The sequence below is a fragment of the Acomys minous genome (assembly GCF_964271855.1).
Source record: "Acomys minous genome assembly, chromosome: 13".
Lineage (NCBI taxonomy): Eukaryota > Metazoa > Chordata > Mammalia > Rodentia > Muridae > Acomys > Acomys minous.
The window spans coordinates 88,961,202-88,988,237 of record NC_140495.1 but is presented as its reverse complement, the minus strand read 5'-3'; the positions used below and the strand labels follow the sequence as shown (position 1 = coordinate 88,988,237).

The 27,036-nt window shown below is 44.5% G+C and overlaps 1 protein-coding gene across 3 annotated transcripts in view; it reads left to right on the top strand.

Moving 5' to 3' along the window:
• Positions 1–11,047: 11,047 nt before the first annotated feature.
• The window catches only part of SGPL1 (sphingosine-1-phosphate lyase 1), a 50,186-nt gene continuing 34,197 nt past the window's right edge, over positions 11,048–27,036 (top strand). Inside the window, exons 1-2 of one of the 3 annotated variants that reach the window (XM_084752294.1) lie at positions 11,048–11,200; positions 11,982–12,051. In XM_084752294.1, the coding sequence (XP_084608420.1) occupies positions 12,025–12,051 (27 nt within the window). In that variant the 5' untranslated portion in view covers positions 11,048–11,200; positions 11,982–12,024. Of the gene's footprint in view, positions 11,215–11,981; positions 12,052–27,036 lie in introns of all 3 variants that reach the window. The other 2 variants (XM_084752295.1, XM_084752296.1) reach the window with 2 other exon arrangements.

Genomic DNA, 27,036 nt, shown 5'->3' with positions numbered 1-27,036 from the left:
GTTCTAGGGGGCGGATCGAAGAGGCAGGTCCTCATGTTTGCATGACAAGATTACCAAGCCATTTTCCCAGGCATTTTATTTGAAAGACAAGGTCTCACTATGTAACCCTGGTGATCCTGGAATATGCTACACAGACCAGGCTGGTTTTGAAGTTGTGTGTTGGTCCTCCCGCCTCTCCCTAAATACTCTGAGTTTTTGCATCGGTCTTTAAAGATAACAAAGCCATCGCCATAGAAAGGTGGATGACTGCTGACTCTCCTGACCTCTAAATTGGAGGCTCAGGTGTCACACAGCTGGACTCACCCCGTGAGTCACCCTAGAAACTGGTTCTACAGGGACATACTAGGAGAAACTGTGTGCCTAGGTTTGCAATGATTTTATTGGTCCTCTGTTTACCCAGAACTTAGATTACTGGCCTCTTTAATAGGCTTTGTCTGTGGGAACAAGGCAGCCTGGCTTTCCAGAGGGCATCTGGCTACACTGTTCATCCTCGCAGCAGGACTAGGACAAATGCCAGGTGTACGCCACCGTACCTGGCTTTAACTTATATAAAATTACATAATTTTGTTATATAAAATATATCAATTACATATAATATAATTATATAGAATATCTAATTGTATATAATATAAAATTATATTAAAATTTTATTGGTTCAACAAATGATTGCTTCCTAGGGACCTGGAGTTATCAAACAGAGACTTCTGGGGAGCGAAACCCAAGTAGGCCATAGAGAAATCTAGACTAGAGACTCGGAGAGTGGTTTCCCCTCTCTACCCAATAATTGTTATTGATTGATTGATCGATTGACCAATTGTGATGGTGGTGGTAGTAAGGAGTAAGACAGGGTCTCACAGTGCAACTGGAGCCTTCATTTAGAGATCCTCCTGCCGCAGCTTTCCAAATGCTGGGGTTAAAGGCTTGTATTGATACACTCAGTTTTGAGTCAAGGAAATTGAAACCCAGAGAAGGTGAACGGTGCATTTAAAGCCATAAAGCACATATTCCCAAAGCCAACACAAGAAACAACTGTATTTTCTGGCTCTGGGTTCTGGGGCTAAAATATCAGGAATTCTAGGCTGTCTCTACTAGCTACAGGACCAAAGTGTAGGAGGAGATGAAGTCAAGTTTATCAGCTTTTACTCTGAAGTGGACAACGTACACGGTGGCCAAGGATTACATTCTTTTTCACTCTATCTTCAGGAGAGTCTCAACATGGACCTGTGGAAAGCTCTTCTGAGGCTGGGCATGGTGGTATCTGCCTGTCATCCCAGCACTTAGGAGCTGGGTGTAGGCCAGCCTCAGCTACACAGTGAGTTTGAGGTGAGCTTGGGTCGCATGAGACTCTTTCCCCTGCCTGCACCCCAGGAAAAAATGCAAAGCAGGGGCTGGAGAATTGGATCAGCAATTAAAAGAACAGGCTGATCTTTCAGGGGATGGGATGCCCTCTTCTGGCTTCTGCAGGTACTGCACACACATGGTGCACAGCTATACACACAGGCTTCCTCTGTAGCATCCTGGAAATGAGAAAACTTGTGATTACAATTTCAGAAATGGTTCCTTTGGAATTCAGTGACAAAATGCAGGCCCTCATGATGAAGATCTGTACATCTTTCTTTCTTTTTTTTCTTTTCTTTTCTTTTTGTTTGTTTGTTTTTTGTTTTTAGAGACAAGGTTTCTCTGTGTAGCCTTGGCTGTCTGGGACTCACTTTGTAGACCAGGCTGGCCTCGAACTCACAGAGATCCACTTGCCTCTGCCTCCCGACTGTACATCTTTCATTCTGGGCACAGGTTCCAAATTTTAGTTTCATGTCACATACAAACAGCAGTGGTTTGTTTCCTTTCATTGCTTTTGTTTTTATTGCTGCTATTTTTTTTTAACACTCTAATGTATAATCCAGGCTGGCTTGGAACTTACTATATAGCCAAGACTTGCCTAAAACTTGTGATCCTTCTGCCTCAACTTTCTAAGTGCTGGCATTACAAGGATATACTGTCATACTTGGCAGTGGCATTTTACTTTTGGGAGGGCAGGGGGCAGGAGCTGGTTTTATCTATTTACTCTTTCAGGAAGAAATATCATTACAATGTTGCATGCTACACATGTGTTGTATTTGAAATTTTGTTAACTCGTTTTGTAAAGATTTACTTTGTGGGCATGTGCATACCTCTGTGTGTGTGTGTGTGTGTGTGTGTGTGTGTGTGTGTGTGTGTGTATACACAAACATGCATGTGGGGCGCCTGCAGAGGCCAGAAGAGGTTGCCTGACATGGATGCTAAGACTCCAACTCATTTTTCCTGCAAGAGCAGCAAGTGCTCTTAGCCACTGAGCCATTTCTCCAGCCCAAGAAATTGTCTGTTCTGTAGTTTTGGAAAATTACACGCCCTATGACAGAACTACTCACTTGATGATTGAGTCACCAAGACACCATCTCTGTCTGGCCTGCATGCATTGCTCTCCCCCTTCGCAAGGAGTGTGCTGCTGGTTCTGGGACAGTCTGCCTGGCATTTTTATTGCTCTGGTATGCTGAGAGCTCTGAACTAAAGAGCTAAGGCACTTCTGACCTCCTCCTCCTGCTCCCATCTCATCTTGGGCCCTCCTCTTCGAGGCACGTTCCTTATCTTCCTGGAGATCCAACAAAAGACTCAACTGTCACGTGCTTCTCCCTCCCCTGCGATGTCATTACCCAGGGCAGATTACCAGAACAGAAAGTGACTGTAAGTATTGTCATTGTCTGCCTCTTGTTCTAATGGCTGCCCCCTGGGCAACTGAGAGGTCTTTCCTGTACTTAGCAAGACAACCTTCATTGACTGCCTTCCCTCACTTCTGCCGTGTGGCCCGTTGCCTAACCACCTTCAGCAGACACCCAAAGCTTCCATTCCTCTCTGTAGCTCAGGTCAGGTGTCAATCACCCACAGTCCTTCAAGGGTTATATTTGAGAGCCTCCTGCTGGGAACATCATGATATAATAATATGATTTCTCTCTCTTGTTCATCTGCCTACCATCAAATTATTTCATAACTAAATCCTTGAACCTTGAGGAAATTAAAAAAAAAAGGCCTTTTAAACTGGGCGTGGTGGCTCACACCTTTAATCCCAGCACTCAGGAGGCAGAGGCAGGTGGATCACTGTGAGTTTGAGACCAGCCTGGTCTACAGAGCGAGTCCAGGACGGCCAAGGCTAACACAGAGAAACCCTGTCTTGAAAAACCAAAAAAATAAACAACAACAAAAAAAAGGCCTTTTCTTTTGAAGTGTGTAGGAATTTGATTTTGAGGGGCTGGTTAGGGTGCCTGCTGCCAGAGTTCAATACCTGAGATTCACATAGATGGAAGGGGAGAACTTACTCCTGTCCTTAGCATCCATGTCAGGAGTCACCTGCACTCCACACACACACCATAGCCTGCAGTCCCCCTGGGGTGGGAATCAAAACATGTAAAACATTTTTTTTTTTAAGAACTTGATTTTGGGATACTAAAAGGGAGTTAGAAAAATATAAGTATGGAATCTGATAGGATTTGGGTATGTCCTGCTCTGTGAGGAGCACCACCTGCTAGCACCACTCAGACAAGTGAGAGAGAGGCTGGTGGGAGGGACCAATCCACTTGCTAGGATAAGGGCCTTAAAGGACCAGAGATCAGACTTAACGGGACAAACTGGCTGGGTTTAGCTTATCACAGAACTCTGATAGGGACCTGGCTATGGCAGAAGCAGATGGAATAATGATTTGTCAGTGTCAACTGAGAGACAGGCCCAGTGTGGGTACTGGCTGCCGCTGTTGCAATACGCCCATCTTATAAACTTTGATTTGAGACCCCTGGCTGGAAGCCCAGAGAGTTAAAACAACTTGCCTGCACCTTACTCCATCAGACATATCTGACAACCCCTACATTGCTGAGAAGAGAACTCTAATAAGACAGGGACAAGAGAAAAACTCAATGCTTTCCAAAGAAGCTATAAAGTCAGACATGATGGCACACATATGCGACCCCAGCATTCTGGAGGGGGAGGCAGGAAGATCAGCAGTTTAAGCTATATAGAGACTTTAATGCTAGCCTGGACAACATATTACTCATGAAAGCAGAATAAAGATGCATGCAAGCATGCACAAGCTCACATATGGACACACCCCTAAAACTAAAAGAAGATAGCTTGCGGTTCTAGCTTAGTTGGTAGAGCACTTGTTTAACATGCATGAAAGCCTCAGGTTCTATCCTTAGCACTGCAGGAACATGGCATGACGTCACATACCTATGATGCTAGCACTTAGGCAGTGGAAGTAGGACAAGAGAGCTGTTCAAGGTTGGCCACATAGTGCGTTTGAAGCCAGCTTGCACTCTATGAGTCCCTCTCTTTCTCTCTCTTTTTAAAAAAGATTTATTTATTTATTATTATATATACAATGCTCTGCCTGCATGTACACCTGCATGCCGGAAGAGGCACCAGATCTCATTATAGATGGCTGTGAGCCACCATGTGGTTGCTGGGATTTGAACTCAAGACCTCTGGAGGAGCAGTCAGTGCCCTGAACCTCTGAGCTATCTCTCCAGCCGGAGTCCCTGTCTCAAAAACAACAAAAACAGCTCAAGTAAGCAGGCATGTTGAATGTACAGTCTACAAAGGCATGGCCTTCTCCTTTTGCTTTTTATTGCTGTGTAACTGAGTGGATTGTTGTTGTTGTTGTTGTTTTAAATCACATCTGTGTGTGTGCTTGCTCAGAGACCATCTTGTGAAGTCAGTTCTTTCTTTTTGCCATACGGACCGCAGGCATGCAGCTCAGGGCTTGAAGGTTCTGAGGCATCTTTTTTTTTTTTTTTGGTTCTGAGGCATCTTGCTGGATCCCGCTATATAACTCTGCAGCATGCAAAGGAATTGGACAAAGTTTAAAGGGCGTTGCTGTCCCATTTACCTCAAAGAATAGTGAACACATTGGCAACAAACACTGCATCTACCCTTCACATCCACCTGGCTGGCTGGCCGTGAGGAAAAGAACTTGTGTGTTAGCGAAGGAGGGAGCTGGGTAAGAAGACAGACATCGAAAGTAAGATCTAATCTAAGGCATCTAAGCTGTGTGGCAGGCCCTGGCATGCAGTTTAGCCTGAGTATCTTTTATTGTTGTTCAAGTTATTTTATTTACTGGAAAGTTTTGTGGGGTTTTTGTTTTTGTTTTTGTTTTTTGTTTTTTGAGACAGGGTTTCTCTGTGTAGCCTTGACTGTCTTGGACTAGCTTTGTAGACCAGGCTGGCCTAGAACTCACAAAGATCCACCAGCCTCTGCCTCTCGAGTGCTGGGATTACAGGCATGCGCCACAGGCTTCTATCAGAAAGTTTTACAATCTCTGTATTGGGTGGGGTGGGGGAGGGGCTAGCTGAGGACCTGAGGGGGTGTCTGGTTGCAGCCCACCTGTCTTCAAAGTTGTCTTGTGGTAGCTCCTCACTGGTTTCCTTCTGCCAAAGGAAGTTTCTGTTTGTCTAGCTTTTGATATGGTCACTGTTTTTTGATATTTTGTACACCGTAGGTCTCTTTGGGAAGGGTGTGGCTTCCTTGGAAAGTTGGTCTCAGTTTTGTGAAGGCTTGGTCACAGTGACTTTGGGGATCAGAGCCTAAGACATGACTCTAGGGAGGACAGGCGGCCACTCAAGCCAAGCCATGGGAGTGCAGAGGGACTCCCTGTTCCTCTCAGCTTCTTGTCACATGGAAAAGACCAGACATTTGCCTTGTTCTGTGGGCACCTCCCTTGTCTTCCCTCCCCGCTGTGTCCATCTGCCTTGCCTTTGTCTAACTCCTAGCTGGTGGCACCAAGGTTGTCTCTGGCCCTGTCTGGGTGCACTTAGATTATGAAACTTTTTCTTTTCTTTCTTTCTTTCTTTTTTTTTTTTTTTTTAATGATTTCATTATGTCGTCCTGGCTGTCCTGGAACTCACTACATACACCAGGCTGGCGTTGAACTCACAGAGCTCTCCCTATCTTTGCTGGCATTAAAGTGTGTGCCACCATTCCCAGCTGCTTATGAACTCCTTGTTGGATCCTGCAGGTTGCTTTCGTGATTTCTTTAAGGCTCATATTTGCGGGGTTCCTGACTGACATCACACGATATAAGCATGTGGTTTCTCTCCTGTTCATCTGCTTACCATCAGCTCGGTTGTACTTTTCCAGAGCCTTTCCAGGGTCTCAGATGCCACAAATCTTAGGTCTTCCCACAGCTTTACATGCTGAGCAAGGAGTATCAAGACTATAGGCCAGGGCCGCCATAGTGGTGTTTGGCTTTAATGCCAGCACTTGGGAGGTGAGTGTGAGACCAGCTAGAGACCCTATCAAGGAAAAAAAAAAGGGGGGGGGGGAATGTGTTTGCCTAAGGAGGAGCAAACTCTCACCAGCGGGCATGGATGGCTATCATTCTGAGCAGAACCAGATGTGCTGGTGTGAATGCTTTTTGCAATTGGTAGATGCAGGTGCTGCAATGAAATACTCCCGGCCTAAACTGATAACAGAAAATCCCAGAGTGGCTTCTTTCCTTTCCCCAAACTCTGCATCAGGAAGGTGGTCGGGTCCTCACTTAGTCCCTCTCAATCTCCTGTTACCCTGGGAGGCACCAAGGGTATCAAGGGGCAGCTTGGGGGGACGTTTTTTCCTGCTTCACACATATGCATATTCTTCATTAAACTCCATAAACAAGTGCAGACAAAGGCATGTAATAAGAACACTGGCTTTCTCTGCCAACAGGGGTGGGGGTGGGGTGGGGACGGGGAGCTTTTTTTCCCTTCAGATCTTGTTATGCGCAGATCAACCTGGAGAGCTTGTTAAAGTGTAGGTACTGGTTTGGGTCTGGATTGGGGCTCTTAAACGCCAACTTTCTAACAAGTTCTCAGGTAATGCCAAAGCTGTTCTTGTGCTGCCTTACCTGTTGCTCACTAGCCAGCTAAGTGCTGGGTGGGAAGAGGGTTCCAGGACTTTAGGCTTCAGTTAGTCTTCGTCCCCACACTCACCCCCAGTTTCTCTCTCTCTCTCTCTCTCTCTCTCTACACACACACACACACACACACACACACACACACACACACACACACACACACACACACGATGGGGGTCGGGTGGCAAGCAGAAGCAAGAGAGGCAGCGAGGCAGCATCAGGGCCTGACAGGGACCGTGAGAGAACACACCTGCAAGCCTAGACCTGTGTTGCAGTCTCCACTCTGCTGAGAACTGCCAGGAGATGCAGCTCTCTCCAGGCCCAGTTCTGTTGTGTATGCTCTCTAGAGTCCATCAGACAAATAGCTGACGGGGGTGGGGGGGTGGGGGGGTGGGAGTGGTGGGGGTAGGGGGGTGGGGGGGTGGGGGTGGGGGGGGTAGGGGGGTGGTGGGGGTGGGGCCTCTCACTCTTTGTAATTCATAAACAAGTCTTCCCTAGGTCATTGGAAGTCTGGAGCCTTGGCTAAACCCCACTCCCCCTTGCATGGCTTTGCTCTCTGTGCCCTTGTGTTTGTCAGTTGCAAAGGAGGGACTGAGAGTCAAGGAATCAGGGCAAGTCAGGACAGAGAATGAGCACCACGTAACAGAGACGCTGAGCATCGAGACGCTGAGCATAATTCTCCCCCAAGAAAAGATCAGTCAAAACAGTTGAATTGGGTTCGTATTTCTGGGAAGAATCAGGTATGTTGGAGGATGGAGGGGTGGAGGTGGGGGGGGGGGGCGGGTGAGGGAATCCGACCTTGCCTTCCACTCACCTGGATACATGAATTCTAGAGTCAAGGACAAGGGGCCTAGGGAGATTGTTTAGCAGGTACAAGCATGGTGGCTTCAGTTCAAATCCCCAGAGCCACACAAAAAGCCATGCATGGCTAAGCTCATCAGCGTTGGGGGGGAGGGGGGGTGATAGGGAGGCTCAAACAGGTGGCTCACTGGATCTTGATTGTCTCCCTCATCCTTAGGCCTTTGCACTCATGCACGGTATGTACAGCCACACACATGTACACTCACACAAAGGGGATATTCTTAGGCGTTAAATAATTCTACATGTTTCCATGGCAGCTAAGGAGAAGGCTGGAGGCAATGCCTCTGACCTGAAGAAGTAATAAAACACAGATGGGGCATATGCAGGGCAGGGCTTATATAGCTCTTGAAGAGCAGACATTGGAAGAGGTGCAGGCTGCATCACTCAACGTTACAGCACCGAGAACATGGTAAGAGCTGGAGGCATCATGATCTGACTCAGGAGATCTGGATGTCACAGAGAGATGCCTGGTTGTGGAAGGGTATGGAAGGGCCCAGCAACCTGCCAGGTTTCTTCAGGGTCTTAACTACTGTGAGAGGGAGACTGAAGGGGTGCTGCCATGGGGTGCAGAGGAGGCAAAATGTTCCATCCCAGACTCACCAGATAGAGATAAGGATGGGGCTACTAAGGACACCCTCATTTGGGTATCTTCACTCACAAGGGGATGGAACTGGGTGTCTTCATGGGTGACAATTCCATTTCGTGTCTCTGTCTCTCTCTGTCTCTCTCTGTCTCTCTCTGTCTCTCTCTCTCTCTCTCTCTCTCTCTCTCTCTCTCTCCAGGGTTTCTCTGTATAATAGCCCTGGCTGTCCTGGAACTCTCTTTGTAGACCAGGCTGGCCTCGAACCCACAGCAATCTGCCTGCATCTGCCTCTGCTTCCCAAGTGCTAGGATTAAAGGTGTGTGCCACCACGCCCAGCTAGGTGTTTCTTAAAAGGCCCACCATACAAGTCATTGCTGTAACTATGCAGCCATCTGCTCCACTAAGTAAGGGTTGTCATACCTGTTTGAAAGGCACTTTTCCTCCTATCTGGTATGAGAGGTGACTTTTGTGATCCTGGTAGGCCCTTCCACTTTGATAATAGTGATTACCAACTTTGCTTCTGAAAATACCATTTCAGCGGTTGGAGAGATGGCTTAGTGGATAAGAGCACAATCTGCTCTTCCAGAGGTTCTGAGTTCAATTCCCAGCAACCACATGGTGGCTCACAACCATCTATATTGGGATCTGATGCCCTCTTCTGGCATGAATGTGTACATGCAAATAGAGCACTCATACACACAAAATAAATAAATCTTTATTTAAAAAAAAAAAGAACATACCATTTCTGCCCAGTATTTATACTATTTGCCTTCTATTGCCTCTGGGGAGTGAAGGCTGGGGTGATGTTTCTATTAACCAAGTTGACATGCCATTTTTCCTCAGACATCATTAACCTTGATAGGAAAACCAATCTCTTGCTTACTCAGTGAACTTGACACAAGCTAAAGTCAACTGAGAGGAGAGACAATTAATTAAGAAAATGCCTTGGGCTGGAGAGATGGCTCAGAGGTTAAGAGCACTAGCTGCTCTTACAGAGGTCCTGAGTTCAATTCCCAGCAACCACATGGTGGTTCATAACCATCTATAGTGATCTGATGCCCTCTTCTGGCCTTCAGGTACACATGAAGGCAGAGCACTGTATACATAATACATAAATAAATAAATAAATCTTAAAAAAAAAAAAAGCAAGCCAGGGCAACAAGCCAGTACATAACGCTCCTTTATGGCCTCAGCGTTAGCTCCTAGCTCCAGGTTTTTGCCCTGTTTGAGTTCCTGTCCTGACAGGACAGTAAGCCAAAAAATCCATTTTCCCCCCAAGTTTCTTTGGTCACGGTGTTTAATCACAGCAATAGAAACCCTAACTAAGACACTGAGTAAAATCTCAAAGCTCTTTCTTTACAGACCCAGGTCAGGTGGTGGCTTAGATCAGTCTTATCTGCAAGCCCACACTGGATGGAAGTGACCAGCTGTGTCCAGAATGCTAGCCTTGGGGTAGGGTGAGGGAGTGGAAGCCTTGCTCTCTGAAGCCCTAATTGGCCTCAAAATTCCAGCACTGTTCCTGCCTCGGCCGGCTTACGGGAGTGAACCACTACACCAGGTTCAAACTAGTTATCTCAAGTATTTATTTTTATTTATGTGTCTGTGTCTACCAAATGTGTGTGTGTGTGTGTCTTCCAAGTGTGTGTGTGTGTCCTCAGAGGACAGAGAGGATGTCAGACCTGGGCCTGGACGAATAGGTGGCTGGGAGGCATCTTATGTGGGTGCTGAGAGCCAATCTCACTGAGCCCTCCCTCTCAGGCCCTTCAAACTATCCTTTTACAGCCAACTTTTTTGTTTGTTCTTGTTTTTTGGAGACAGAGTTTCTCTGTGTAGCCTCAGCTGTCCTCGTCTCGCTAGTGTAGACTAGACAGGCCCTTGAACTCACGGAGATCTGCCTGCCTTTGCTTCCAGAGTGCTGGGATTACAGGCCTGCACCACTGCACCCGCCTAAACAACCAACTTCTTATGGCTATAATTTCAGGACTTGGGAGCCTGAGGCAGGAGGATTGATTCAAGTTCAATGCTAGTTTATAGCTTACACAACAGTGAGACCCTGTCTCAAGCGAATAAACACCAACCCATCCCCCAAACTGCTGAGCATAAGCGGCTGGCCCATGACTTTGATCTCAACGTTTGGGAGATGGAGGGCAGGAAGCTTGTGACTTCAAAGTTACCCTCAGATACATGACCAATTTGAGGCCGGCATGGCCCACATCAGAACTTGTCTCAAAACAAAGATTATGGTAGAGAGATGTCATCCTAGCTTTTTGGAAGGCTATGCTGAATCAGGAGAATACCTAAATCAAAGCCTCGCCCGCAGTACAGAAAGAGCTCAAGGCCAGCCTAGGCAATTTAGTAAAAACCCGGCATCCTAAAACAACAACAACAACAACAGACAACATAAGACAAAAGACAACATAAGACAAATAAAAAAAGGGACGCCTGAAGGAGTTGTAAAACAACAGGGCCAGTCTCCGGCTCTAGCAGAGACCTCCAGACACCTCACCGGGCTAAATCACACTCTTTACTCCGCCAGCGGGTGGCGCGCACGCGCTGAGGGCGGAGTACACGGAGAGCCCAGAGCCGCGTCTGACGTGCGCGCGCCCCACAGCGTCGTGGCCGCGCACGCCCGGGGCTCCAGGAGGCGGGCCGGTACCCTAAAGCCATTTCCGGGAGGGGCGGGACGGGCGGCGGCGCACCTCCAATCTCGGCGGCGGCGGCGGAAAGGGGAACCCGGGTCCAGCGACCGGGTCAGTCTTTAAGAGCAGAGGCGCGGGAGTTGGGCGGTGGCGGCGAGCTGAGCCGCTGCTGTGGAAGAAGCAGGCGAGGGTCCTCGGCTTGAGGAGGTGGAGTCGCTGCGGTGGGCAGGACGGGGCTGGGGCTGAGGGGAGTCAGGCAGAGCTGAGGTGGAGGGGGATCGGGGCTGGGCTGAGAGGAGGAGAAGGGGGAGGCCGAGCTGTGAGGAGCTGGGCCCGAGAGGGAGCCGAGCTGAGGGGTGGCGGGCCCGTGGCTGTGGGGGAGTCGGGCTGAGGGGAGCGGGTTTCCGGGCTTGCCGGGGAGCTGTGCTAAGGGAGAGAGGGTCCTGGTCTGAGGAGAGCGCAGGCCAGGGTGAGGGGGAGCTGGGCTGAGGGGAGCGGGGTCCGGGCCTTGTGGGGGTACGGGAGCTGGGTGACGGGAGCGGGGCCTGGGCTGAGGTGGGTGGGTCCCGGGCTGGTGTGTGGAGCAGGGCTGAGCCTTGGCGCCGAGGTTTGGGTACCTAGGGCTGTCAGCAGCCGAGCGGGAGAGACTGATCGGGCTAGGGTAGCCTGAGGTCTGGCTGGCGATCGGGCTGGGGTAGCCTGAGGTCTGGCTAGCGGTGAGGCTGTGGAACTGTGGAGCTGTTGGGCTGGGGGCGCCGGGGGCTGCGCTGTCTAGTTTGTCCACCCTAGGGGGGAGGTGGGGCAGGGCGGGGCTCCCGCGTGAACTCTTCTGAGTTCTTTTCCTTTTGGATTCTGGTGTTCTGGTTCGGCTAGCGTGCTGATAATCCAGGCAGTGAAATCCCGAGAGCCTTCCAAGGAGCCGGCCAGGCAGCTGATCCAGCAGCTTTCAAGTCTTAGAGTGGAAAAAAAAAGTGTTTCCCCTTTTCAGACGCTGAAAAAGAGGAGGCCTGAGGAGACTGCTGCAGAGGAAGATGCCTAGTACCGACCTTCTAAAGTTGGTGAGTTCCGATCAAAGAGAACCCTCATCCCTTAACTCTCAGAAGGATCTAAGTCATGTGGCCATTTTCCCTCTGATGTTTGCTTTTGGTAAAAGCTGAGCATTGTCACTTTGTTTGTTTTTTTGTTTTAAACTGGAGTTAATAATCAGGGTGAATAAATTGATAAATACAGTATATGTAGAACTTACAAATTCTTGGAGAATGTTTTACAGAGTCATCGCAGAAGGTTTTCAGCTCTTTCTGCTCTTCCCACTAGAGCAATTGCTTTTTGTTTTTGTTTTCCTTCTGAAGTAACTCAGGGAGGCTGGAACTCAGCATATATACTTAGCCTTGAACAGTCAGTAATTTTCCTTCCTTTACCTCTCAGTGTTGGGATTTTTGTTTGCTTCGTTTTTTATTTATTTATTTATTTTTGTTTCTGTTTTGTTTTGTCTTGTTTTTGTTTGGCTTTTGGAGACAGTATCTCATTATGTAATACTGGCTGGCCTGTAACTTGCTATGTAGATCAGGCTGGCCTGGAATTCCAGGAGATTTGCCTGCTTCTGCCTCCTGAGTGCTGGGATTAAACAAAGAAATAACCACAAGCCCAGCTTGTTTTGTTTTGTTTTTGAGGCAGAAGCTCTCAATGTAGCGTAGGGTGGCCTTGAACTAGCAATCCTCCTTCTGCCTCCTAAGTGTGAACCATCGTGCTGGGCTCTTTTTGAGACAGCACGTCACTAAGCAAACAAGGATGTCTGTGAACTCCTTATCCCGATGGAGCTGACCTTGAACTCTGTATGGTTCAGATGAGACAGGAAGACTTGCTTTGCCTTCAGAGCCTAGTGAAAAGTTTACAGAAAATAGATTCTTGCCCAAATTTCATGAATTTTCAGCAGGTAATAAATAGCTGTATGAACTGCAAATTTATATTACAAGAGAATTATGTTTAGAAATATTGGAAACTAAATAAAAGGAACCTAATCTCTCTCCATTGCCCTTCACCTCCTCCTTGCAACACTCTATTACCAAGAGACAGTTGCTATTGGCATATTGGACAGTTAATGGGCAGCTTCTGGCTTTCCTCTACTGTATCTCAATGTGCATGTAAATGGCAAATTCCCATACAGAAGTAGAATATTTCTTCTTCATGTGAGGATTGTGCTTATTTGGGGGGAGGGGTGTTAATGAGCTCTTAAGTCTGAGCAGGGCTTGTTTTCGTTTAGTGTATTTGGAATCCTTTTTGTTCTGAGTTATTTCTCTAGCTGTCGTCATGCCCATCGATGGCTTCCTGGTACTCTAGAATGGGGATTTTTGTCTAGCTTATTGAAGTAAGGGATTGACGTAGATAAGAATAATCCTTGACAAGCCATTTTTTGAAGATAACATAGAGATTGCATAAAGTGCTTTCACTAAAAAGGCTGTCAACTTTTTCTTAACTGTAGTGTGTTGTTGCTTGGGGTTGAAAGGTTAAAAAAAAAAAAAAAAGGACCAGAGCTAGACTTTCAATGGATTACTACATTTTTATCATGATCTGAGTTTATAAGGTTCTCATTCTCTTTTTTACAATATTTAAAACTGATTTGTCACCTGGAAAGAAAGGACCTAAGAAAGTGAAAAGAAGCAATCCCAGAAAAATGTCTCATAATCTTAAAAAACAAACAAACCAACTCTGTGTGTGTGTGTATGTACAGTTCAGAGTCTTACATGCTAGGCAAGTGCTCAGCACTTCTTACTGTCTCAGGCAGGCTTTGAACTTAGAATCCTCCTGCTCACCAGGCCCTGATTAAAAACAATCTTATGCCATTTGGGGAGCTTAATATTGTACATGAATCCAGATTCTCATCACTTATGCTAGCAGAATGAGACCAGCAGTAGGGTAGGAAGTCAGTATGAGGTGGATTCTCAGAGAATAGAATAGCTCTTACTGTTCATGTCAAGATTGCATTAGATGCAGAAAGAGATAGTTTACATACTTATTAAATTTTTACTAGACTCTCTAAAAAAATATCCTGACATCCTCCTTTAATAAATGAAAAAATTAGGCTCTACTGAGTTCCACAGGAGTTCGGTGGTGGAGTTGTTTTACCTCAAGTGGAATGATTTCAGAAGATCCCTCCCTTTCACCTTTGTCATACTGCCTGGAGCAGATCTCTGAGAGGTGGAGGCTGTTGATCATTGTGGCTGACAGTGGAGAGTTTGGGAAGAACAGAAATTGGAACTATTTGGGGGCGGGCACTTTGGAAATGCATGTGAGAAGAAAGATTCTTGTCTCAGTATCATCTTGCCGTGAAGTCCCTGGTGTATTATAAAGTCCTGTTTATTTTCCTTTATAACTGCAGTTACGAGATTGAAAATTTGAACTGTGTGCCTATAAGTATAATGTTAAAGTGCTTGAAGAGGCTGGGTGTAGTGGCACATGTCTGCAATCCCAGCACTCAGGGAGGCAGAGGCAGGTGGATCTCTGTGAGTTCGAGCCCAGCATGGTCTACAAACCGAGTCCAGGACAGTCAAGGCCACACAGAAAAACCCTGTCTCAAAAAACAAACAAACAAACAAAAAAAACAAACAAATGTCTGAAGGGCATTATGAAATATTTATTGTAAAGGGAATATTGAGTGATAGGGCTGAAAACCACTCTGAACAACATGTAGGTGAGAGAAAATGTGAAGATCACCTAGAGCTTGTACATGATCAAGGAGCTTGAGCTCTGTGTGTTCCACCTCTCAGTTCTGTCTGTCTAGTAAGGGTGGTTTACATGTCTTTTTTTCCATTTAGTCACATATGACATGTCATGGGACGGTTACACTTTCCATCTATGTCTCAGGAAGAATAAATGAACATGTTCCTCTCTAGAGGATATTGCAAGAGGGAATTCAAGTTAGGCAATTTTGTAGCAGCCTTTCTTCACTCTGGTGACATTTTCATCCATATTCTCTTCAGTTCCACGTGATGATATCACTTTGCAAGTTGTCAAATATTTATAGTTTTATTGGAAAATTTACTTCATAAAGCCAGTATATTTCATAGATGTCTTTGAGGAATAAGTTTGTAGGTATTCTAGGTAAAACAAGCTTACCTTATTTTGATGGTAATTGTTTATTTAGTAAGTCCTTTTTGTTTGTTTCTTGTTTTGTTTTGAGACAGGGTTTCTTTGTGTAGTCTTGGCTGCCCTGGACTCACTTTGTAGACCAGGCTGGCCTCTGCCTCCCGAGTGCTGGGATTAAAGGCATGTGCCGCCACGCCTGGCTATTTAGTAAGTTCTTAACCTAGGCAGTTTTTCTTTGAGGGGACTTGAAATGACCTTGGGAAACATTTCTTGGCTACTAGCATCTACTAGATAAAAGCCAGGAATAAATATCTAGTAACGTATCCAGTATCCAATAAAGTAGCTAGTAATGACCATGACCTGCCCCAATAAGAGGTGCGTTGTAAAATGTGTGCAGCCTTGAGGTTGAGAACTCCAGTTGGAGGTCTCTAATATGGCTGATCTTGAGGTTTTGTTTCCTGTGAGTAGGGGAATGACCCTCCTACAGTGTTACTTAGGTTATTTTCCCCATGATTCAACCCTGTTGTTGGGAGAGATATCTGGATGAATCTATAGTCTGGTCATCTGTAGGAGAACAAATTCCTGAAGAAATTAATGCTTTCCCGTTCAATATTTCTGCAGTGTCCTTTGAAATCAGGCTGCCTTCAGTTTTTATTTCTGGCTCAAAAATAAAGTCTTGGGACTGAGAGATGACTTAGTGGTTAAGAGCACTGGCTACTCCTCCAGAAGACCCAGGTTTGATTCTCACACGGTGGCTAACAACTATACTTTCAGTTCTAGCCAATTCAAGGTGTTCTGGGTTCTTCTGTACCAGGCAAGTGGTACACATGCATTCATGAAGGCAAAATACCCACCATATATATTTTTTAATGTTTCTAGGTTTAGAAGTTTTGCTTGTAATATGTCTGTGCACTGCATTTGTGCAGTTCCACAGAGGCCAGAAGAAGGCATCAGATCCCCTGTATCTAGAATTAGAGATAGTTGTGAGCCACCATGTGGGTGTTGGTAGTTAACGCTGGGTCTTCTGGGCAAGCAACCAGTCAGCAGTCCTCTTAACCCCTGAGCCCCCTCTCCAGCCCTGCCCGTTGTCTTTTTTCTTTCTTTCTTTCTTTCTTTCTTTCTTTCTTTCTTTCTTTCTTTCTTTCTTTTCTGGAATACAGTTTTTCTGAATCTCAAATGGAATTTAAGAATAAACTGAGGTGAACTCTAAATATTATTTTCTATTATTTGAGCCAGGTTTCTTGATTGTAGTATTAATCGAAAGAAAGGACAATTTCATTTGACTGATAGGACATTTATAATTGTGTGGGCACCCCAGAGATAATTATAGAGTGGACAGTGTAGTTGGTATTGTTCCAGTCTTACAATGAAGCAGAACTCTTAATAATTTCTCTAGCCTTTAGTCTAAAGGAAAGGTGAATTATAAATAGATAAGCTACAAATCCCATAGTTGGTTTAGCTTTGCATTCTGTGTGCCAGTAATTTTTAGTAACATTTGCCTTCTTAATTAATAAACATTACTCTAATATTACATACAGTTTGTACACATGGGTGGCAGAATTTAGAACCAGCCTGAGGTTAAGAATTTTCCGTGGGGAATTGATTTGTTGTGAATCAGTCCTCATGTATAAATACACAGAGCCTAATTACTGAGAGAAAAACTTATGCAGTAAATGGAATAGTGAAAGCTGCAGTGGTACACCTTTAACAGTTGTCTGGCACATTCAATCTGTGTGTTTTGAATTTCAGGCACTATTCACCAAGGCAGGACAGGCTTAAAGAAAACCAGTGGGGAGCCATGAGTGGTGGTACATACTACTGAGGTTGGTGGTACATAATAGGGTTTTCTTGAGGAACAACACTGATAGAATGAATCTATCTATCTATCTATCTATCTATCTATCTAGGATTTGTTAGAGTTCTTTACAGGCTGTGGTTCAGCTAGTTCAAGAATAGCTGTCTCCTGAGAAAGTCCAAGAATCCAGTGGTTGTTCAGTTCATGAGGCTGGATGTTCTCATCTGGCCTTCAGTATTAAAGTCCCAAAGAAATGGGCCCTAATGCCAGTGACTCAGCAGCAAGATATATGAGCTTGCCAATGAGAATGAGGGTAAGCAGGTGAAAAGCAAAAGCTTCTTTGTTCCATGTGCTTTACAAAGGCTGCCATAAGAAGATGTGGCCCAGATATAGGATGGGTCTTTCAACCTCACATCCTTTGGTCAAGAGAAATGGCTCACAGATGTGCCCAGGTGCTTGGATTTTTAGTTAATTCTAGATGTAGTCAGGTTTACAATTGAGAATAGGCATCTCACCTGTCATCCAGAACTCAAGGGGTAGGAGGATCCTGACTTAGAGACCAGACTGGGTTAAATACCGAGCTGCTGGGTGAACTGGACTACCTGGTGAGACTATCTAAATAAGGCAGAACAAACCCAAGAAACAAAACTAACAAATGCAAACAAAAGACCCCAACTGGGAGTGGTTTAGAACACCCTGGAGCCAGCAGATAGAGTATCTTTGTCTCTCTTAGGCCTGAAAAGGCAGAGGAGGGAGAATTCACTTTTTGAGCCTTGGGAGTTCAGCTGAAGGGGAGTGGCAGTTAGCAGAGGGCTGGTCAGTAGGAAGGGAGAAACAGACTATTTTTTCCATCCATTTTCCACTAATGTTGGTATTCTCCAAGAGAAACCAGAGGTTAAAAGAGCCTAGGTCATGTAATTCATAGAGGCAGCCTCATAAGGTATGTGGCCAAGTTAGAAAATGTCAGGTGGAGGAACTAAGAGAGAAGTAATGCTTACTATGCTGAAGTTGTTACATTTTACAGGAGTCAGTGCTTGAGCAGGTGATAGAAAATGGATAGGATGGACCTGTTAGTAACAGGAGAATAGAGTCACAGGCAGAGTGTTACTGTTCTGGCAAGCCCAGAGCTGCTTTGGTAGTAGCCATGGAATTTTAATTACCATCATGAAGGGCCTTTAGAAGCCTGAACTCTAACAGCTCCCCGCCTCCCTTCCCCTCCTCTTTCCCCTCCTCTCTTATTACACCCCTCCCCCACACCAGCACTTTTTGTAAAGACAGGGTCTGACTGTATAGCCCAGTTTGATCTAGCACTCATCGTCCTCTTGTGTCCTACCCACTCCCTCAGTTACAGGCATGTATCACCACACCTAGCTTAAAGTCCATGTATGTGGAGGTCAGAGGTCACCTTGGTATGCTGTTCCTCAGGAGCCATCCATACCTTGTTTGAGGCATGATTCTGGGACCTGGGGCTTCCTGGCCAGATAGCCTAACTTAATTAGCATTTGTCACTGTATTCCAAGCTTCAGGATGAAGGCCCTACCCAGCCTTCCTTTGTATATGGGTGTTGGAGATTGAACATGAAGCAAGCACTTTACTAGTTCTACTGTCTTCCCAAGCCCAAAGGCTGAAAATTGTAATTGTACAGATCAATAAATATTTATATATGGATATACTATCCTTACTACCTAGATCAAAGAATTCCTAGCACTTTAGCAGGTTCCTCCAGCTGGTCTGGAACTTGCTATGTAGGCCAGGCTGGCCTCAAACACACAGAGCTCCCCCTGACTCTCCCTCCTGAATACTGGAATTAAAGGTAAGCATCATCACACCTGGCTTACTAAACAGATTTTTGAATAAGAAAAATGACAGTGCCAGAAATTCACTTGCTCTTTGAACTTGAAGCCAGTTGTTATCCAGAATGGGGGTAAGTATAAAAGAGAAGAGGGGATTTTCCAATTTGGGTTTTCATTTTAATGTATTTTTTTCTTAACTGTAAACTCAGGGAGACAGAGGCAGGCTGACCTCAGAGTTCAAGGTCAGCCTGGTCTAAAAAGGGAGTCCATGACAGCCAAGGTTATACAGAGAAACCTTGTTTCGAAAAACCAAAAAAAGAAAAGTAGAAAGCTTTAACAATCTTGATTCATATACAAATATAAAATTATGACTTTGGTCATAATAGGGAATCTTGTCACAATTAATTTAAAAGAGAAATCCAGCCAGGCATGGTGGCTCATGCCTTTAATCCCAGCACTTGGGAGGCAGAGGCAGGCAGATTGCTGTGAGTTCGAGGCCAACCTGGTTGATCTACAAAGTGAGTCCAGGGCAGCCAAGGCTACACAGAGAAACTCTGTCTTGAAAAACCAAAACAAAACAAAACAAAAACAACAAAAAAAGAGAAGTCCAAAGAACACATATATTTGTACATCAGGGATAGTGAACCTGAGCCCAGTGTGGTGGCACACACCTGCAATCCCAGCTCTTGGGAAGTTGATGGAAGAGAACTTCTGTGAGTTTGAGGCCAGCCTGGGTTTCATGTTAACTAACAGATCAACCTGGAGCTACATAGTAGTAAGACCCTGTCTCAAAACAAAGGAAAATAACAACGACAACAAAAACTAAGAAAAGAAAATGTGCAAGTGGAGATGAGACTAGTTTCTTCAGTAGTGGGAACTTTTACTGATCCTTGACAAACTTTGTTGTTTATATATGAAAATTTGTTTGCCTACCCATCAGTTACCTGCTGGTTGGAGAGCTGTAGAGTCAGGACCTGTAACCCAGAGGATGCTTCCATTGGAAGCAAACATTTCTTTGTTTGCTTTTCACAGATTATTAAAATACCTGAAACTCTGTCAGATGTTACTGTTAGATTGACTTCCCTCACTGCTTATTTCTGTTTTAAGATTGGATGATAGACTTTCCAAAGAGTGGTTATAAAAGATGTAGGTCAGAGAGCAAGATTAAGTCCCTGTTTCCTATCTGGGCACACTGGCGTAATCCCAGCACTCAGGGATGCAGAGGCAGGGAGTTCCAGGCCAGCCTGGTCTACAAAGCAAGTCCAAGACAGCTAAGGCTATACAGAGAAACCCTGTCTCAAGAAAAAAGAAAAGAGAGAGAGAGGGAGGGGGAAAAAAGCCCTTCTTTTGTCTTTGTGAACAGGATTCCAAGTCCTCAGTGATTTAGTGACTGTGTTAGGCTGTGCATATTAAATTGTCTTGCCCTAATACTTATTGTAGGCAAAGATTTCCACAAATAGTTAAAAATTTAGAAAGTCAGGGCTGGAGAAATGGCTCACAAGTTAAGAGCATATTTTGTTCTTTTAGGGGACCCAAGTTTGGTTCCCAGCACCCATGTCAGGTGGCTCACAACTATCTCTAACTCCAGTTCTAATGAGACCTGATGCTTCTGGCCTCTGCAGGCACTTGTACTCATGTGACTAAACCTGCACAGAGATATACCTAATTAAAAATAATAAATTTCTAAAAATTTTTAGTAGTCTGGGCTTCTTAACTCAGTGATACAACTAGTATGGTAATTATATTTGCCTAATTTATAAGCTAGCTTCTTCCTCAGTTATCATATGCTCAAAGAAAATTTATATGAAGAATATAGCATTATTTAGTTGATTAATCAGTAAATTCACTTTTCCTTGGCGGGGGTGGGGAGGGGGTGCGGCGGAGATTTCTAAGACAGGGTTTCTCTGTATAGCCTTGGCTGGACTAGCTTTGTAAACCAGGCTGGCCTCTAACTCAGAGATCCGCCTGCCACTGTCTCCCGAGTTTATAGTGATTACAGGCATACGCCATCATGCCTGGCTGTAAATTCACATTTCTAGTCAATCAGGGAAACACAAATCAAAATGACTCTGAGATTCTGTCTTATACCCATCAGAATGGCTAAGATCAAAAACTCAAATGACAGCACAGCTTGCAAGGATGTGGAGAAAGGGGAACGTTCTTCCATTGCTGGTGTGAGTGCAAACTTGTACAATTACTCTGGAAATTAATCTGGCACTTTCTCAGAATACTGGGAATAGGGCTACCTCAACACCACTCCTGAGCCTATACCCAAAACATGCTCCACCATACTACAAGGACTCAACTTTGCTCAACTATGTTCATAGCAGTTTTATTTGTAATAGCCAGAATCTGGAAACAACCTAAATGTCCCTCAACCAAAGAATGGATACAGAAATTGTGGTACATTTACACAATGAATACTATTCAACTATTAAAAACAAGGAAATCAGGGCTGGGCATGGTGCTGCATGTTTTTAATCCCAGCACTTGGGAAGCAGAGGCAGGCCTGGTCTACAAAGCGAGTCCAGGACAGTGAAGGCTAACAGAGAGACCCTGTCTTCAAAAACAGAAACAAAACGAAATAAAAACAAGGAATCTTAAAATTTGTATGCAAATGGATGGAACTAGGAAAGATTATCCTGAGTGAGGTAACCGAAACCCAGAAAGATACACATGGTATATACTCACTTATAAGTGGATATTAACCCAACATAGATGTCCTCTGAGAGACTCCACCCAGCAGGGGATCGGGACAGATGCTGAGACTCACTGGACTCATGGTAGAGTTGGGGGCATGGAAGGACTTGGATGGGTCATGAGATCTACAAGGAGACCCACAAGGCTGGTAGATCTGGGCCCAAGGGGGCCTGCACAAACTGATGCACTAACTATGGATGATACATGCAGAGAACCTAGACCCTCTGTTCAGATGTAGGTGATGGACAGCTCATTCTCCACTTTGGATGGATGGGTCAGGGAGCAGGGACTGCCTCTGACATGAGCTCTGTTGCCCTAGATTTGAACACTTTCTCTTGCTGCCTTGGGGGTCACACAGAGGAAGGGGATGCAGGCTATCCTGATGTGACCTAATAGGCTGTGGTCAGATGATGGGGGAGGAGCCCTCCCCAGAGGATTAGGGAAGGGTAATAGGGTGGAAGACGGAGGGAGGGTGGGAACAGTAAGATAAGAGTGAGGGGATAACATTTGGGATGTAATGTGAATAAACTATAAAAAAAAAGAGAAACATTTAAAAGAAAGCATCTTGTCTTTTTTGATGCTTTGTCCTTGATTGTACACACACGCACGCCAAAAGTACCTTACCAAAAGTACCCTACAGTATTTTGACTCATCCACTTTTGTGAGTTTTTTAAAAGATTTTACTTTCCCATGAGTGTATGCTCAATGGCTTGGGATCATTGTAGTCTTTTTCCTTCAGTGGCCAGGGTTGTTTGGTATCTCAGTGGCTGAGGAAGTGCTGTACCTAATACCTCAGGGCTGCCAGTAGAACCATTAAACTTGGAAGTACTTGTGGAATAATACTGAGTGTACAGTATAACCTACAGTGGGTGCTGGAAAGAACCTGTGGACTTTTAAGCTATCTGAGGTGATTCTCAGATGCTGAGCTTCTTGACTCCTCAGTGGAAGTTTTAGGGGAAATGTTCAGTTTGCTCTTGATGGAGCCTGTCTCTCCTGTATCACAGCTCGTTGCTTGGTTGGTTGCAATGGCTGTTTGGTTTATTGCTCAATTCTCAATTCTCCTTTAATGACCCCAGAGAGTTTTCCCTTTGGGCTTGTGATCTGCTTTTGCTGATTAACTCTGCTCCCTTTTGAGGCTCCTAGATATACTGTTTTCTTACCTGTTTACTTTGTACTTGGGAGTTTCCTAGAATATGATGTGTAAGAGAATCAGATTTTGATTCTTGATCCTATGATCAGATTCTTGATAATAGAACTCTCAGATAGTGGGTGGTCTAGGTGAAACAGGTTTTTCTTTTCCTTGGGAGCCAATTTCTGCTTTAAAGCTCAGCTTTTTGCTTTTTTGGCGGTGGGGAGACAAAACAAATGGAGGCTGAATGGAAAGAAGAAATGAATACTTTTCCTACCTACCAAAAGTCAGGGTTTTTTTCCTTATCAGAATGTGTGAGAAACAGGACCTTAGCTTTGTACTAACAAATTCACCATACTAGTGGAAACAGAACAGTTTGTTTGTTTGTTTGTTTGTTTGTTTGTTTTTCCAGACAGGGCTTTATTATGTAGCCCTGGCTGTCCTGGAACTCAATCTGTACACCAGGCTGGCCTCAAACTCAGAGTGAAACAGTTTTGGTTTGGTTTGCTTTGGTTTTGGTTTTTTGAGATAGGGATTCTCTGTGTAACAACCCAGCTGACCTGGAACTTGCTTTGTAGACCAGGTGGCCTTAAACTCAGAGATCCACAAGATCCACCTGCCTCTACCTCCCAAGGGCTGGGATTAAAGGCATGCGCCACCATGCCTGGCCTTGAGAAACAGTTTTTAATACACGATTCTGCATAAAAGGATGCCAACAAAAAAGAAAGGCAAAAATGGCTGTGTGGTGATTTGGTTCAAGATAGTAGTTTCTAAAATCTCTGATGATGAGAAATTTCTACCCTCTTTTTCCTACAGACTGATATTTTAGAGTTATAATCTTCACATTCTGGCATAGCTCCCTCTCTGAACTTTCATCCCTTAAGATGCAAAGCCTCATCTAATTTTCTACATCTTGTCTTTTTTTCTGGTGTGGGCATTCAGTAAAGAACTCTTGAGTTCTGAGGAAACTGCCAGAAGGGAGAGAGGGCCTAACTCCTTGGCATATCTGTGCCTTTTATGAGACGAGCACTAAGTATACTTTATACTAAAAGTAGATGGTAATGATTTATTTCTTGCCAAGGGGATAGTGGCTTTTCTTAGGCTGGACTTTATGTATGACAAACAAGGGCTCTGTCACTTCTGTGCCTTTCTTTGTAGGATTGCAAGGTAGAAGATTTAAATTTTCTCCAGTGTCTGTCCAAGGAATAAATATTAGGAACAATTGATGTAGTAGACTTGGTGGATGATGTGGCCGATTAGCACTTCCTAAGAAAGTTTGGTGAATTTGTTTTACTTCCTTCCCAAGAGCTGGGTGATTGGGTCTCAGTAATATAAGTGAGCTATTTACTTTTTTCTCTTTTTAAAAAGGAGATGGGAAAGGTTCCTTCATATCTCCCTACCTTCCCTACCAGTTCCTGCTACTGAACCTAGGCCTAGTCAAGTGCTCTACCACCTTATTACCTCCTCAACCCTCTCACCTGCTTCTATTATTTTATTTTGAAACAGAGTTTCACTAAGTTGCCCAGGCTGGTCTTGAACTTGTTATGCTCCTGTTTCAAAATAAATGTTCCTGGGCCATGTGAACTTCTAGTGGAGATATTCTGAACCATGGCCCTGGGTAAAGTTGATGTGCTTTATTGGTTTAGTAAAAAGTGGTGAACAAGAAATTAGATTCTAGCTGGGCTTGGTGGCGCACGCCTTTTATCCCAGCACTTGGGAGGCAGAGGCAAGCAGATTATTGTGAGTTCGAGGCCAGCCTGGTCAACAAAGTGAGTTCAGGATAGCCAAGGCCACACAGAGAAACCCTGTCTCGAAAAACCAAAAGAAAAAAAAGAAAGAAAGAAAGAAAGAAATTAGATTCTTTTGCAGGTTTGAGCTGAAGGGAAGCACATTTTGAGATTGTTCTTTGAGCCTTAGTTTCTTCATTTTTGAAATGAAGATTGGAGTAGATGATCTTGGAGATTATTTCAGATGGTAACTTCTTGTGATTTTGAAGTCAATAATTAAAAAAAAAATATGTGGATGATGTTTGCCTGTGTGTATGTGCATGCATTTGTGTTCACCACATGTGAACCTGTGGAGATCAGAAGACAGTGTCATATCTCTTAAGACTGGAGTTTCAGATGGCTGTGAGCAGCAATGTGGGTGCTGGAAACTTGTTTCCTCTGTAAGAGCAGCAAGCTTTCCTAAGTACTTAACTGTCTCTCTAGTCCTCAGAGTACTTTGTGAATTAATTTCCATTTCTTTTGGAAGCAGGTTAACAGGTGTGTAAGTTCGCAGTTTGAGAAAGCCGCATCTAGAGGTACTTGGCCTTTGTAGACACCGTCTGGTCATTTGGCAGTGTTGTCTGTTTCGGGTTCAGAGGTAGTGAAGCTGTGGGTCCTTACTTTGGCCATTAAGATAAATGAGAGGGGAGGAACTGTGAGAACTGCAAGTGTTGAACCTATGGGTCTTCTGGTTCCTTCCACTGGTAGTTTCATTCTGAAAACAAGGTGATAGGAAATTAAAATGAAACAGGCTTGTGTCTACTCTCACCGTTCATTTTGTAGTGTGATCTTTAGATCTCACTATCTTTGCTTACGAAGGACACGATATGCTCTGATGGCCTGAGATATGGTGATTTGTGTCTTGTCAGGTGAGTGTATACAGAGTTCAGTTAGAAATTACTGGCCTCTTTTCCATATTTAGTCTGAAGCCATTGTGCCCTGAGCAGCTTAGTGATAGAGATATAAACTTCCTAGGATCTTGCAAAACACATGGTCTAAAGGTTTTAAGGATTATAATTATTTCACATTAGCTAAGTTGGTGTTGGATTCCTACCATTGTAAAGCTGCTCTTTCAGGTGTTGTAGTTGGTAGGAGGTTAATAGCCAGCTTATTTATATTCTACTAGCACTGGAAGACTGTGGTTTAAAATCTTTGAACTGTTCTCCCTCACTGGGTTTAATGCTTTGCTTCAGGTCAGATTAAATCACAATGCCCCTAGGCTAATGCAGTTTGGCTCTGATTGACTTATAAGAAATGATCTATCACAACATATCAGATATTTAGCACATAGAAGTGCAAAAAAGACATTGTACTGTAGTGTAAGGATCAACCTTCTGGGGCTGGAGAGATAGCTCAGTGGTTAAGAGCACTGCCTGCTCTTCCAAAGGACCCGGGTTCAATTCCTAGCACCCACATGGCAGCTCACAACTCTCTGTAACTCCAAGATCCAACACTCCCACAGGAACGGACATAAATTAAAATTAAATAAAATATTTTAAAAAAAAGGATCAACCTTCTGTTGGGAAATAGCTTTCTCAGAGTTCTAGTTTTATAGTGATCTATAGAGATCAAGAAAGTCATTACTGTTTGAATGTCTTCCTGGGTTAGTTATTGACTTACTCTCTGCCTGAGGTCTCAGTTATTGCCGGATGTGTGCTTTCAGACAGATAGGCAATTTGAGAAGTAGCTAGCTTGTATGTACTTTAATTTTGACTGTACAATCTTAGCTTATGTTCCACTACTTTAAAACCTATAGCCAGTTGTTGTGGGAGACAAAGGTAGGTATTAAGTGTTGGTTGAGGTGGAGTGAAAGTGAAAGAATAGACAGACTCTATGGAAGCGGATTATCCTTAATCAGGACAAGGAAGGGCAGCAGTCTACCAGGAAACAGAGACTGTGCCCAGGTGCAGGTGGCTTGGAGCTTTTATAGGGCAGAAAAGGTAACTTTGGGAGTGGAAGATTCCAAATGCAGAGCTGTTCCCCTGCAGTCTTGGTTATAAATACCAATAGAAGTTAGTATGTTGATTTCTTACCAGGAGTCCTTGGATCCTAACATCCTGAGGAAGATGTTATCAGTGTGTCAACTTCTCTGTCCAGAGTTCCTCAACTCACCTGCAATCTTGGGTTATTAGTCCTTATTAAGTTCTTGTGCCAGTGGATAGTGGTAGGTAGTTAGGATTTTATACAACTAAATACAACTTTAGTTGGATGTGAATGTATCATATAGCTAAAGTAGAGTCTATTCCGAACATAAATTATAAACAGAAAGCTCTTAAGGTACCATTGAATGTAATGTGTTATGCAGTCTTTTGCCCAGGGACACTAAGCATTGGAAGAAGACTGGAGAGGCTAGGGCTGTAACTCAGTGGTAGTGTATACTCCTGGTATTCAAGAAGGCCTTGCTTCAGCCCTCAGAACTGCAGTAGCAACAGAGAGAGGGAAGAGGTTGAATATTGAGATAGGAAACTTAGGTCTCTGGCTTTTTTTCTGTCCCAAACCTGTCTGTAGGAGCATAGGCACATCATTTCAAACCCATGAGGCTTCTGCTTACATAGTGAGAATGTTTATGTTAGACTTGATCACTAAGGCTCCCTTTAGCTCCTCCATTCTATGTTGGAGTGTTGCATCAGGACCCAACTTGGGGTTTACACTGTTTTTCAAGACCCAAAGGAGTTGCTTTTTTTTTCCTCAAGGGGATAATGCTAGGTTACTCCACCCAACTATTCAATGAGCTGTCCATGTGATGAGGAGCTTTTTCATTGGGGACTGAGCCTGTT